The 13,499-nt window shown below is 48.0% G+C and overlaps 1 protein-coding gene across 5 annotated transcripts in view; it reads right to left on the reverse strand.

Annotated features, from left to right (window-relative positions):
- LOC119441339 (telomere-associated protein RIF1) overlaps positions 1-13,499 on the reverse strand; it is a 198,948-nt gene that overhangs the window by 77,865 nt on the left and 107,584 nt on the right. For 4 of the 5 annotated variants that reach the window (XM_037705955.2, XM_037705956.2, XM_049661157.1 and 1 more), the window contains exons 19-22: positions 12,242-12,411; positions 8,149-8,307; positions 7,440-7,645; positions 513-600 (exon numbers count right to left, since the gene is read on the reverse strand). In XM_037705955.2, the coding sequence (XP_037561883.1) occupies positions 513-600; positions 7,440-7,645; positions 8,149-8,307; positions 12,242-12,411 (623 nt within the window). Of the gene's footprint in view, positions 1-512; positions 601-7,439; positions 7,646-8,144; positions 8,308-12,241; positions 12,412-13,499 lie in introns of all 5 variants that reach the window. The other variant, XM_049661155.1, reaches the window with a different exon arrangement.

A 13,499-nucleotide genomic window follows, 5' to 3' on the forward strand; every position in this document is an offset into this window, starting at 1 on the left:
GGTGATGTGTGCCTGTGGCACTGCACGCCACCTCTTTTGGACACTTGCGGAAAGTGCAAAAGTACACTTTCTTTTATAAGGAACCTACGTTCTAGCAACAAGCTTCCTGCAATGACGTGCCGCTTGACACCGCGCCAAACTGGGTCTTCTTGGGGCAACCATGCAAACAGCTTACTGCAGTCCCCTGCTGGCAACTCTGCGCCGAGGCTGTTGCTATGGTGGCTGGCACTTCAAAAACAACTGTTGACGATCGCAATATTATGCATAGTTTTAAGAAAACTTCACGTCCTAACACATCAACTAGCACAAAAAACAAGATAGGCTGCTATTCATGGCGTCCAGAACATGTGGTGTGAGATATGGACGTGCTGTTTTGTATGCATCTTGCAGATATTTCAATGTCTGAAGCAACTTTATTGTAATAATTTTCAACTGCAATTTGCAGGAAGTTGTGAACAGGAAACCACCTCTCCACAATGAAAGTTGGGTGAGACTAGGAAGGGAGCAAGCACCTGGGAGAAGGACGCTGGCTCGCAGATCGCTAATGCTTCAGGCTCCACATCGGGCACCAGGGAGGGTTTCACCTTGCGTAGCAATTCCCTGCACCAGCATCAAGGGTCACAATATAGTCAAGCCTGAATAGTACTTGAAACTAGTAATATCAAATTACCAATTTTGCGAAACGATTTCTGGACAGTGTAAAGCTACATCAAGAATACATATCAAAATGTATGGCTACACTGAATGAAAATTGTATCAACACCCGACATACAACTGTACTGGTACCCCATAGACTCGAGTAAGGGCCACACCCGTGTAAGGGCTGCCTCCCCAACTTGGCAGCCAAAAATTTAGAGAAAAAAAAAAAAACTCAAACGGAGAAGCAATCGCATTCAGTGCCCCGATGCCACATACATTCGTGTGCCGCTACTGAATGGCGAGACACCTCTGATGCAATGGTAGATCCAGGGATCCCATGTGTGCCCAAGTCAAGGCTGCGCCGACATCATTTTGACCAAAAGGGTAGGTCCCTTGTAAGGGCCGCACTTCAACTGAAAAAATGTGCAGCTCTTATACGAGTCTATACGGTATTCACCTTTAAAATCTCAATTTAATATCACGTTAGAACGTTTCCATTCAACTTACAGTCGAATCTCGTTAATTCGAACCAAATCGCGCAGCGGTGCCTCCGACCGGCTAGCTCCGGTACCGCCATAGAGTAAAAGCTTAAAAAATGTGGCGGAAATTTCACCCTCTCTCAAATGGCAAGGTCGCTGATTCTGCATTGCGCCGGAACATGCGTGTACGTGCCGACGTCTCAGCCACGCTACCATAGCCACGCGTAGAAAATGGCAGTGAACCCTGCTTTCTCCTTTATGCTTCCTCTACTTTCTAGTCACATGTTGACCTTGCACGCTGCAACTACGGCGCAGAGGGAAGCAGAGGCGCTGTTCCAGGCCGGCCAACGAAACTGCCCACGCCGGCAAACGCCCGCTTCCCGATAACGGCAGAAAACGAAACTTTGGGGAGCTGGCGCCGGGCCGGCTGGAGCAGTGGCGGGCGCGCACGGTGACAGTCGAAAGTGAGGGTGCTACGAGGGAAGGCGAGGGGAGCCACCGAAGCGGCGGAGTTGCCGAGGCGAAATCCGCTTCCCTGCCGCCCTCCTCCCTCACATTCCACGGTCTCCACGTGCGCCCTTCAACGTGCCGTGCCGGCGCCACCCGCTCCCTGAAGTTTCGTTTACTGCCATTATCGTGAAGCGAGCGTTGTCCGGCCTTGGCAGTTTCGTGGCCCTCGCTCGCTATGCGCTGTAATATTTCACGACTCGCACTCAAGATTCTGGCTTCAGCCTCACTGGCTGTTCGTTCGCACCACGTGCCCTTCTCCTCCACTTTATCTCTCTTTCTTCCTCGAGCACTCCTTGGAGTGCCCGTTTGAGGGGAGCATTCGCGGTCTCCACTGACTTCCGTACTCCCAGGCAGCCGCACTGTAACCAGTATTTCGTTTCCCGCAACTGCACTATAAGCGATATGTGTATACATGGAATGCTATGGGAAAATTTACGGGAGTCTGAAAAGACCGCACTATATCCGGTCCTGCACTATAAGTGGTTACATTATAAGTGGTCTATACTGTACATTTCAGAAAGTTGCATTTTCTACATTTGGCAGCCCTGAAGGTAGTGAGGAATTTCTCTTTTGGGGCCCTAAAATTGGTTTTGGCACCATAGCTGTTCTGTATTACTACAATGCTTACTACCCGCTTACTACAATGCCCCATGCCACATTATCGGTTATAACGATGAAGCCTGGCTATTGGGTGTCCGTGCCAAAAGAGAATGGAATGCGAACTCCTTGAAAAGCAAAAAAAAATTAGAGGCGTTGCACGCCGCCACACGCTGTTTTCAGTCCTCCACATCGCCAGCCTTGCACGCATCTGTCCCGTTGCCCTTCCACCCCTCCGAGCACGAATGTGCTCCGCCCATAGCTCCTACGCCGTGCCACCCTCTGAAACACGAATCGACTGCACCAACTACGCTGATAGCGCTGGGCCTGGCGGAGCGCTGCAAATGTGCGATGCAATAGAGTCAAAACAGTGTTAGTGTCCACCGAAACGACGCGACGGAGTTCGCATTGCCATAGTCATCAGTGAAAATCGTACTGGAATGACAGCAACGCTGGAATGCTTTGTGCCTATTTGTGCCTTCAAAGCCTTAATTCTTGCGTTTACCGCTGCGCATAGCACTGTTTTGGCCGCGTGCCTTCATTGCTGCTTAGTCACCATCCATGATCGCGTTGACAGCGGCCGCGATTTCGTCCGTAGCGGTAGCGGCAAACAGTAGTTTCGTTTTGACTCGGTACCCGCGTTGGCCACGTGCCTTAATAATTGAGTAGTCGTCATCCATGATTGTGTCGATAGTGACCGTGGTTTCATCCACAGTTGCAGCAAACGGTAGTTTAGTTTTGACTCGGTGCGTGCGTTGGCCGCACAGCTTCAGAACCACAAGGTCGCCATGACTCGGTACAAAACTGTCGAGGATGAGAAGCACTATCTACCTCGCTATGGGCGGCAACCTGGCGACATGGGCAAAAAAATAATCAGGATGTGCGCACGGTAGTGAAAAGCGTGTCTCGGATGAAGACGCGTGCTGCGGCCGCGCTATGACAGAAGTCGGAAGGCCTTCGCCGCTGCGAACGCTAATCAGTCACGAGATGACGAGAACTACAGTTTCCGCACTGCTTTTGTGCAAAATAGAAACAGGATTCTGCTAATTCATTCAGTAAATAAAAGCGTGTTGAAGTACAAAGCATTTGTTTGTTGTTCTCTTGATATCCTCGATAATTAGACTTTCAGTTAATTCAGACATTTTTTCAGTCCCATGAAATCCAAATTAACGAAGTTTTACTGTAGCAGTGCCATTCTTGAATGCCGACAGACGCAACTTGTTACACGGGATCAGAGCACGCAGGAAGCAGAGTTACACAGTTATAGTCAACACAATCAGCAGCCAGATGGAGGAAGGTGGTGGGGAGAGATAATGGCCTCCCCTCCATTATAGTTTTCTCAGAACAGCTGTGCCAGTCTATTTTTATTTTTTTTCATGCAACCCGGTTATAACAATGGAATTTTCGTGGCACTTGAATACTGTTATAAGTGGGTTCAACTGACTGTATGTGCGAGTGAAGGTGTGCGAGGGTCGGCCGACGATTGCGGCTCAATATCGCACGCGAGAAGCAGAAAGGCGAGCCGGAAGCGCGCTTCTTCTGTCGCTCACAAGGCACGGGGAAGGGGGGTTACTCCGGCGCCGTATCTTGAAAGCGTTGTACTCTGGCATTGACTCCGTACTGCGCCGCCACATGCGGTCGCGCCGGCCATATCTCCAAAGCGATCTCCGTTGGGCGCAGAGTCTAGGCAGTGCAGGTGCTTCGGCAGCTTGTAGCTTTGTGCGTGCTGTGTGTTCTCGGCGCTCAGTCTGTGTTGAAGCGATAGACAGCACGAAGGGCACTTTGCTCGCTGCTGCTGCGGCGCTTCCTCACAACAGCGTTTTGATAGCGAGTGACCGCGCTCATCGAGTGTGTTGTGTTCATGTTTACCTGTGTGTGCTGACACCATGCTAGTTAATAACAAGCGAATGTTTACAAGTTTATAGGAACGATAAAACAAGTATCCTTACTTTGTACAGCTGTCTACTAATGTAGAACCCCGCTGATATGTTTTTCACGGGACCGTAAAAAAAACCCGTAAGAGCCGGGAAACGCAAGAGCCGGGAAACAGGAAAAATTGAGAAATGGGAGTAGTGTTGAACTGCACACAATATTATTTTAATTCTTACGTGTGAAAAAAAGCCATAGTTTTGCCCAACAGCCGAAGTATCGATTGCGATAGCAAATTAGTAGAGAGCTATACAAAGTAAAAATAGTAGTTTTATCGTCCGTATAAACGTGTAAACATTCGCTTATTAACTATATTAACAAGCATGGTGTCAGCATCCACAGGCAAACATGAACACATCACACTCGATGAGCGCAGACACACGCTGTCAAACGCTGGGGTGATGAATTTAAGTGCCGCTGCATAAGCAACCGAAGTGACCTTCGTGCTGTTGTCTATCGCTTCAACGCAAACTGAACGCCGAGAACACACAGCCTGCACAAAGCTACGAGCTGCCGACGCACCTACACTGCGTAGATCTGCCCCCAACACAGATCGCTTTCAAGATACGGCTGCCATGCAGTACGCAGTTGATGCCAGAGCACAACGCTGCCCGCTATCCCTCCCCCCTCGCTGGTGCCTCGAGCGCAACGGAAGAAGGCGCGCTTCCTCTCTGCATTCTTTTGCGCACGAGATTTAGACGCGGTCGTCGGCTCCCCTCGCACGCTTTCACTCGCACATACAGCATCGCCCTTGGACTTTATACGAAACATCTATGAGCCAAAACCAATTTTAGGGCCGCAACGCATCATAGACACTATCTTTAGATAGCAAATACAGATCTCAAAGGCCATGCTTTTGTTGACGGAAACTGAAAATACGTCATAAGTGTCGCCCCCGGCACTTTGGCCGGCCAACGCCATTGTCAAGCAACCAAGCCAAGCGACATGAAAAGTCAAAATGGCCGCTCGGGGTGGCAGTTCGCATCGTATGATGTGGGAACGGTCCCACAGTTGTGACGTAACATCAGGGTTACCGATGCATTGGGTTTTATGAGAGCTGTGCCGGGACCGGCCGAAAACGACATAACAGCCGGGAAAACACAGCACCCAGGAACGTAACAGCGGGGCTCTACTGTAATTTGCTATCACAATCGATGCTTTGGCTTTCAGGCGAAACCACGATTTTTCTTTTAAACATAAGAATTCAAATAAAATTGTGTGCAGCTCACCACCACACTCATTTCTCAATATTTCCTGTTTCTCTGCTCTTGCGTTTCCCGGCTCTTGCGTTTTTTTTTTTTTACGGTCTCGTGAAAAACGGATCAGCGGAGTTCTACTGTATTCGAGTACAGTGGAATCTCGATGATACGATCACGGCTAATACAAGTTTCCGGATGATACGAATTTTTCTGCGGTTCCGGCCGAGCCTCATTACTTTGCAACGTGTTAGAAAACGGTTGTTACGGATAGATTTTCGACCCGCGTCGGTTGATACGAATAAACGCCGCCCCACCGACTGCCGCGAAAGAGAACAGTGCGCAGTCATGCGCTTTCTCCCTTTCTCTTTTGGTGCGGAGGCGCGGACGCGACGCCGGACAGCGCGGAGGCCGCGACTGGGCGTGAAGAGTTTGAAGCGGTGGTGCTTTTGTTGCTTTTGTGCTTTTCCTCCTTTTCCGAGTGCCATCGGACGGAGTGGCTGCCGTGCTTCGGGCCGCGTTCTTTGAGTTTGCGCCATTTTGCCTAGTCGCAGTCAGCTATGTCTACCGAGATACGATCTCGGCTCATTCGCGTGGCCGTACGCCGAGGCGCGGGAGCCTCCGTTGGCGCGTCTTCCGTCGGCTGCGTTATCGGTGCCAATGGCACAGGGCGACTGTCGGTTTCGCTGCTGGAGTCAAACGGTGCAAGATAGCACGGCACGTAATCTACGGTGCAAGGTTGCGCTCGTTCAGTCCAGTGCTCCTCCGCGTCTCCCGCTAATCGCCGCATTTTTCTTGCCGTAGGAGTGCTTCCGTGTTCCGAAGGCGTGCTTCTTCCAAAGTTTATTCGCCATCGTCGCTCCATCACTAACCTGGGAGCTCTCAGTAATCCGAATTCTGTGTGTCAAGTGAAGACGCCGGCGTGGTTTACGAAGCAGACAACTACGGTTGCCATCTTGCCCCTGCCAGAGCAGCAACCACTGGAGAGACGCCTTTCAGCACGGCAGCCAATCGGAGGCCCGCTTTCATCGGAGGGCCCGTGTGACTACCTATCACAGACCCGCGCTTCTTTTGTGTTTGTGCGTTTGTTACGAGATGGCGACGACGGATGAATTGAGAAGCGGAACGGCAAAACTTTGAGCTTTCGAACGATACCAAGATGGCGGCGCTCGGTGGCGGGAAATACGAGATATGGCTCCGTGAACTGCGGTGATTTTGTGCGATTTAAAGCTGTTTTCTCGCCCTGCGCACTGACGAATTAAACTTTTTCGGGCACTTTTAGTGCGTTTTCAGCCAAACCATTTTGATGCAGCGTAGATTAGGCGTTGCAGATACCCAAACGCGTGGTTTTCAAAAATCTATTTTTCTCGCGATTTTCACGATCTAATCCCCGCGTCCCCCCTTAATTTAGCTAGTTTTAATTGTGTTTCGATGATACGAATTTCGGCTAATGCAAATATTTTTCATGACCCCGTGAGATTCGTATCATCGAGATTCCACTGTATTTGCACATCCCTACCTGTAATGGCTAAATGTCAAAGGTGAGAAAGAAAAAGAAACGCTGCCAACGGTCAGATATCATTCAGCTGGTTGAGACTGACCGTGGTTAGAAGCATTGATGGAAGTAAATTTTTCTCATCAACCCAGTTATGAATGAACAGCTTTTGCTTCCAGCAATTCCTGTTTTATCCCTCAGTGAGCATAGTTTTCAAACTATCACCTGTCATGCAGATGCATTCTTTCATTGCTGAATGCAGCACCATAGCCGTGAACTTGCCAGATAAGGAGTTGAGCTTCCCATGAAGGTGAAATGTAAATGTGTAACAACTGTGATGAAGAAGACGTGCAACATGTTCTGCAGATGATGCACACTACCAACAGTAGCAGCTTCGTGATCGCTCCGCAAAAGACGACGCCGAAGTTACCGCGATGAGTTTTCAGAACACGGGTCACTGAAAATAAACCTTTGTCAGTAGTTAGCGCTTGTCTGTCATCTCGTTTCATCTGTCCATCTGTGTTTTTCGATGCTACGATTTGTGATGACCTCAAACCAACGTGCCCAAAAAGACACAAATCTATGGGAGCAGACCTGAGCCTGGGCGGCACGTGGAGGCCAGGGCAGCGAGCAAACAACGACTGCCACAGGTGGACGGCACGGTCATGCACCTGACCACGAGAATGCCCCAGGGCCGCCTCGAGCAGAGGAGTCAGCGCACACAGCAGGGAGTCATCCCTCGGACCCGCTGTGCACTGGGAGGACAGAGCCCCGCACAGGGCCATCCACACAGGCTCTACCTGCATGGTGACGGGTGGGGGAAGGGGAGGGAGAGAAGTTTGGTAAAGGCACTTCATCTCCCTTCATTTGGGGTCAAGCACTTCGAGGCATTGCCATCACCTCCTGCCTGGTCCGCTTTTCACCTGATCGTGTCATTCTGGCAGCCTTGAACACAACCCGTGAACATGTGCCTATAGAGATCGCTGTTGCCTGTCTTGCTGACACTACGACAACATTGGTCGTGGCTGTTTCTCCTGCGACTTCTGCGGCCTCTCCTACTGCTTTGGAGTCCTCTGCTGTTCTGCGTGCTACCATTAGCTTGGACCTCACTTCAGCCCAACTTGATGCACTCCTTGCAATACTGATAAAAATAAGGAGGTTAAGCTAAAAATGCTCACAATATGACCATAATGAATTACATTTGCATGCCAAATTTCATCAAATTATTTCCCGAAGTGACAAATATACCTTCTATGGCCATGTGAGTATTGCCATTGTACTTGAGCAATGAACAGACACTTGCCTTGGAGGTGTGACCACTGCCTCGGGCTAGTAGTGAGGACAGCGCTGGCCCTAGCAGTGTCACTGCTTCGACCAGGGCTGGCATGCCACGGAGTGAAGACAGCAGGTCCTGCACTGGCCGCACCAGCTTCCCCACAATGCTGGCCACTGACTGACGGGACTGCATAAAACCCAGGATAAGAATTGCCAGTGGACTCCGAATAAACGAAACTCTCTTAAACGGAAATGCTGGACAAATGGGACGAGGGTACCAACTTTGGTTCGCCGCCCATAGGAACAATGCTACTAAACGTCGTTTAAATGGAACGCTTCGTTTTGTGAAGTCCCGTTAAACTAAGGTAGAACCAAAAGTCCACCTACCACATCGGCCGTCATATTTCACATGCAGCAGGAGTGAATTGACAGAAGTGTCAAATGGCGATGCCAAATAGTCAAGAAAGTCCAATCTATCAGCCAGTTGGCTGCCGTGGCATTAGTGGCTGCTTTGCAATGTCCATGTTGCTGCATTTTTCACCTTCCTTTGTGCATTGTGATCGTGGCAGTCAAAAAGGGAAAGTGCATGAGCAAATGCCTTGTGGAAAAGAAGCTGTGCTATTCCAAGCAGAGTACAATAACAGTTTTTTCACCGCCGTTAACTCAAAACACTCAACGCTTTTGAACTACAAAAATTTGTCATTATTGCATCCTTCACATAAATGAAATTTCTGGTGAACGGAACTGTTTATTCTGTCCTTTCAAGTTTCATCTAAACATAGTCTACTGTATAACATATTATTGTATAGCAATACAGGCAGATAATAGCAAACGAGAAAAGCAACGTTTCTACAGTAAAATTTCGTTATTTAGACCCTAACGGGACCAATTAAATTGATCGAATTATCTGGCTGGTCGAATTAAACAAGATGTGAAAATTTAAAAAATGCCAACACACTACTAATTCATTTGGCAGACTTTACCTGATTATAACACGCCTTCAAATCAAATGCGTGGCCACTTTCCATGTGTCCAAAGTGAAAAACAAACATAGAAATGACATAAAAACTAAAATAGAAATCTAATGCGCACCCAATTTTTTTGAAAGCAAAATGGGCAACATACGTTGCACAATTAATAGCAGCTGGTTTCGCGAAATCAGCTTCACCACACGGCTTTTTAAAGTCAACTTCGCCGCAATACATTCATGCTAGCCAGTTTATAAAGCATACGAATGGCGGCTTTGGTTTTGTATCCAATAGCACCATGCAGGCAATTTTTGACCGAATTTTCTTGAAAAAAAAGAAAAAAGCTGCACACTATAATCAGGTAATTACTGTAATCAGACATCATGAGTTACGGCTATTGCTTGAAAATATTCCTACGGCAGCAATATTCTTTGAATTATTGGGCGATCAGAAAAAACAAGTTTCAATTAGAAAAAAATTAATTTCGTTGAACTTGAGAGTCGGTGACCACAGATAGTTTTATGCCTTCTCGATGATATCTTCACACCATCGGTACGAAACAAAGCCTGTGAAATGCCACTGTGTCTGATGATGTTACCCGCAGTGGGACGACGGTTATCGCGATGAGTGCAAACAGAGCGCAGCAAATGCTTCGTCTGCCTCTTGCTTTAACGTGTCTCTGAAATTCGCGATTGTGTGACCTCCAGCCCTAAACACATGGTTTCTTTTGTGCTGCACACATTCAGTTTCCACCATGGTGACTGAGCGATGTGTTTGTCACTGAAATATGCAGCGCACCTCCTTGGGTAAGGCACTAGTTCGTTTTGCTCACTGTGAAAGTTGTGCAGGTCCATCACCACTGTGTGAGGGACTTGCATAATTTGTTCGTTGCTGTTTTCCATTACGTGCTACGTAATCTGTACTAATACACTGTGCAATTTGTACATCGTTCGAGTGCACTGTATTTGCACCTGGAACATGCATTTACATTCAAGCTGCTAACAATCTAATATACAAGAGCCCAAGCAATAAAAGCAAACATGACGAATTGCTTCTTTGCTCTATTGAAGTGTGGTTTTCACAGGAAAACTTTATAATCCAACATAAGCCATGGTGAATTCAATGATAACTTGCTTTCAAGAAAGTCAACAGATTCCAAACGAAAGACAATAGAATCCAAAGAAAACTAAAGAAACTCCAATACAAGTGATCACAGTATAAATAAAAAGTGCCGTTCATCGTGGCAACTTCAAAGCGCAACAAGACTGGAACATCATCATCATCATCATTAGCCTATATTTTTTGTCCACTGCAGGACGAAGGCCTCTCCCTGCGATCTCCAATTACCCCTGTCTTGCGCTAGCGTATTCCAACTTGCGCCTGCAAATTTCCAAACATCATCCCATCTGGTTTTCTGCCGACCTCGACTGCGCTTCCCTTTTCTTGGTATCCATTCTGTAACCCTAATGGTCCACCGGTTATCCATCCTACGCATTACATGGCCTGCCCAGCTCCATTTCTTCCGCTTAATGTCAACTAGAATATCGTCTATCCCCGTTTGTTCTCTGATCCACATCGCTCTCTTCCTGTCTCTTAACGTTAGTCCTAAGATTTTTCGTTCCATCGCTCTTTGTGCGGTCCTTAACTTGTTCTCGAGCTTCTTTGTTAACCTCCAAGTTTCCGCCCCATATGTTAGCACCGGTAGAATGCAATGATTGAACACTTTTCTTTTCAATGACAGTGGTAAGCTCCCAGTCAGGATTTGGTAATGCCTGCCGTATGCACTCCAACCCAATTTTATTCTTATGTAAATTTCTTTCTCGTGATCAGGGTCCCCTGTGAGTAATTGACCTAGATAAACGTACTCCTTTACAGGCTTAGGAGTGAGGATCAACGGCGAATATCTCAGCAGCCTACGGTTTGCAGATGACATTGTCCTATTCAGCAACAATGGAGACGAATTACAACAAATGATTGAGGACCTTAATCGAGAAAGTGTAAGAATTGGGTTGAAGATGAATATACAGAAGACAAAGATAATGTTCAATAGCCTGGCAAGGGAACAAGAATTCAAGATCGCCAGTCAGCCTCTAGAGTCTGTAAAGACTGGAACAGCCACAGGACAAATATAAATAACGAACTTGTAAGGGCAATTTTTGTTGAAAATATGCCAAGCATAAGAAGTAGGGATGGGTAGATAGTAAATTTCAGGTTCGAATCAAAGTGAACAGTAATTCTGGTCAAATAACTTTGAATGGAACAATTTTAATACAGTCAAATCTCGATAATTCAAACTCATAGGGGTCCGGAAATTTGTTCGAATTAAAAGAAGTTTGAATTAAAGAAAGGACGTATTTTTGAAGTATTCGAGCACCATAGCACGATGCATGAACGGTGGAAGTTGTGAAATATCGCGGTGAGCAACTGACGAAGGTGAGGGAGGAGGGCGGCAGGGAAGCGGATCTGGCCTCGGCAACTCCGCCGCTTCGGTGGCTCCCCTCGCCCTCTCTCTCAGCTCCCTCGCAGCTCCCTCCCCTTCGACTGTCTCCGTGCACGCCCGCTGCCGTGCCGGCGCAGATTAGCCCGCTCCCTGAAGTTTTGTTTTCTGCCGTTATCGGGAAGCGAGCGTGTGCCGGCGTGGGTGCCGACGCCAGCTTAACCCGCTCCCTGAAGTTTCATTGTCTGTCGTTATCGGGAAGCGAGCGTTTGTCGGCGTGGGCAGTTTCGCTGGCTGAACTGGGCCTCCGCTGCTGCATCAAGGGGTCTCTCCTAAGCTTTTGCTCTATGGCGGTGTCAGAGCAATGCCGGTAGGAGGCGCCGGCTCATTATTTGGCGTGCTGCCGAGAGCATTGTCGGTCCGCAGTATGTTCGAATTAACCGTCGCAAATGCTTTTGCGTTCAAATTACCGAGAGTTTTCGCTTATTGAAATACACATAACTTTGACAGGATCACAGCGTCAGTTTGAATTAAGCGTGTTCGAATGACATTCGACTGTAGTAGTACACTTGTATACCTTGTAGCAAAGTTGCAACACAGTCTTACTTTGAAGACAGATTATTCTCAGCCACTGCTATGTCCTAAATATAAATACAAGACCCTTTTGAGTAACAAGATGAAGAGCAATACTGCAACAAGGATGAGAAAACTGGCACCTCATTTGGGAGCAACTGGTGGCTGGCAACCGCATCCAGTGCCCACACCAGGGCCTGGCAGTAGGGCTGCAGGTCACCCAGGGCACTGCCTCGCTGGGGACGCAGCCCCCACCGACGAGGGGAACTGCCGCTGCTGCCAGACAGCACAGAGGCACTTGGCGACGAACCATCTGCAGCACATGCGACGAGTCACTGTGAGCCACTCTGCATAATGAACGGCTGAATTGCGTCTCTACAGCCCGGACACTGCCACGCAAGATAGTGGTGCCAACGAGAGTTGCGGGCGACACTATCAGCCACGAGGGGGGAGTCGGCGCGAAAGTGTGCCAGGCTTCACTTCGTACCCTCTCACCGGCTTTCAAATTCAGCAATATAAATTTTTGTCATTCAAATTACATCTTTCGGATTGCCCAACAATTTGGAAAATTTTGTAGCCCCTTCTGTATCAGAAAAATCTATCTGTGACTGTACTTATTTGCATAAAATGTTCAATGTAATGTTACAAAACTTCGACAGAGTCGACTTATTATTTTGACCCTGAAGGGACTGACTAAATTGATAAAATTATCCGGCGGGTCGAATTAAACAAGATGCATAAAAACGTCAACACACACTAGTGATTAATTTGGCAGTACTTGCCAGAATCTAACACGCTCCTCGAACCAAATGCGCACCTACTATCTATGCATCTAAAGTAGCAGTGGTGGTCTTTTGGAGCAGCTTTAGGAGCAAGAGAAATCGCAGTACCGAGCACAAGTATATGCTCTGGAGCATAAAAGTTTGCTATTTGAAGCAAGAAAACAATGCTTTGGAGCATTAACTTACTACTCTGGTGCAAAGAGGAAGCTGTGTATGCTGTATGAATTAGTTCTAAACAATTCCATTCATTTTTTTTTTCAACTTGCTGCTCAATTTAAAAATTATTGCATGCGAAGAAATTTAACCCCCAATGCACAGTTAATTGTGCATTTCAATAAAGACTTAATACCCACCCCCCCTCAGGCTTCTACGGTGGGCAGCGGTGGTTCTGCCGCCCACCCCTCCGGCCGACCGCCCACCACCACCCACCTCTCGGGCTTCAGGTTTGCTGTACTCGGGCACAAGTTTCTGTGCCTATGCAGTGGATGCTACAAACGCAAGGGGCCGGCTTCCACAAGTGCGCTGTTACAGGCTAGTGTGGATGCTGGCAGGGAGCAGCTACACACGCTCACGAGCCGGAAACACAGGAGGAAGCTGGCAGACCATCGTGGTAGTACTA

This window comes from Dermacentor silvarum, chromosome 2, assembly GCF_013339745.2.
Source record: "Dermacentor silvarum isolate Dsil-2018 chromosome 2, BIME_Dsil_1.4, whole genome shotgun sequence".
Lineage (NCBI taxonomy): Eukaryota > Metazoa > Arthropoda > Arachnida > Ixodida > Ixodidae > Dermacentor > Dermacentor silvarum.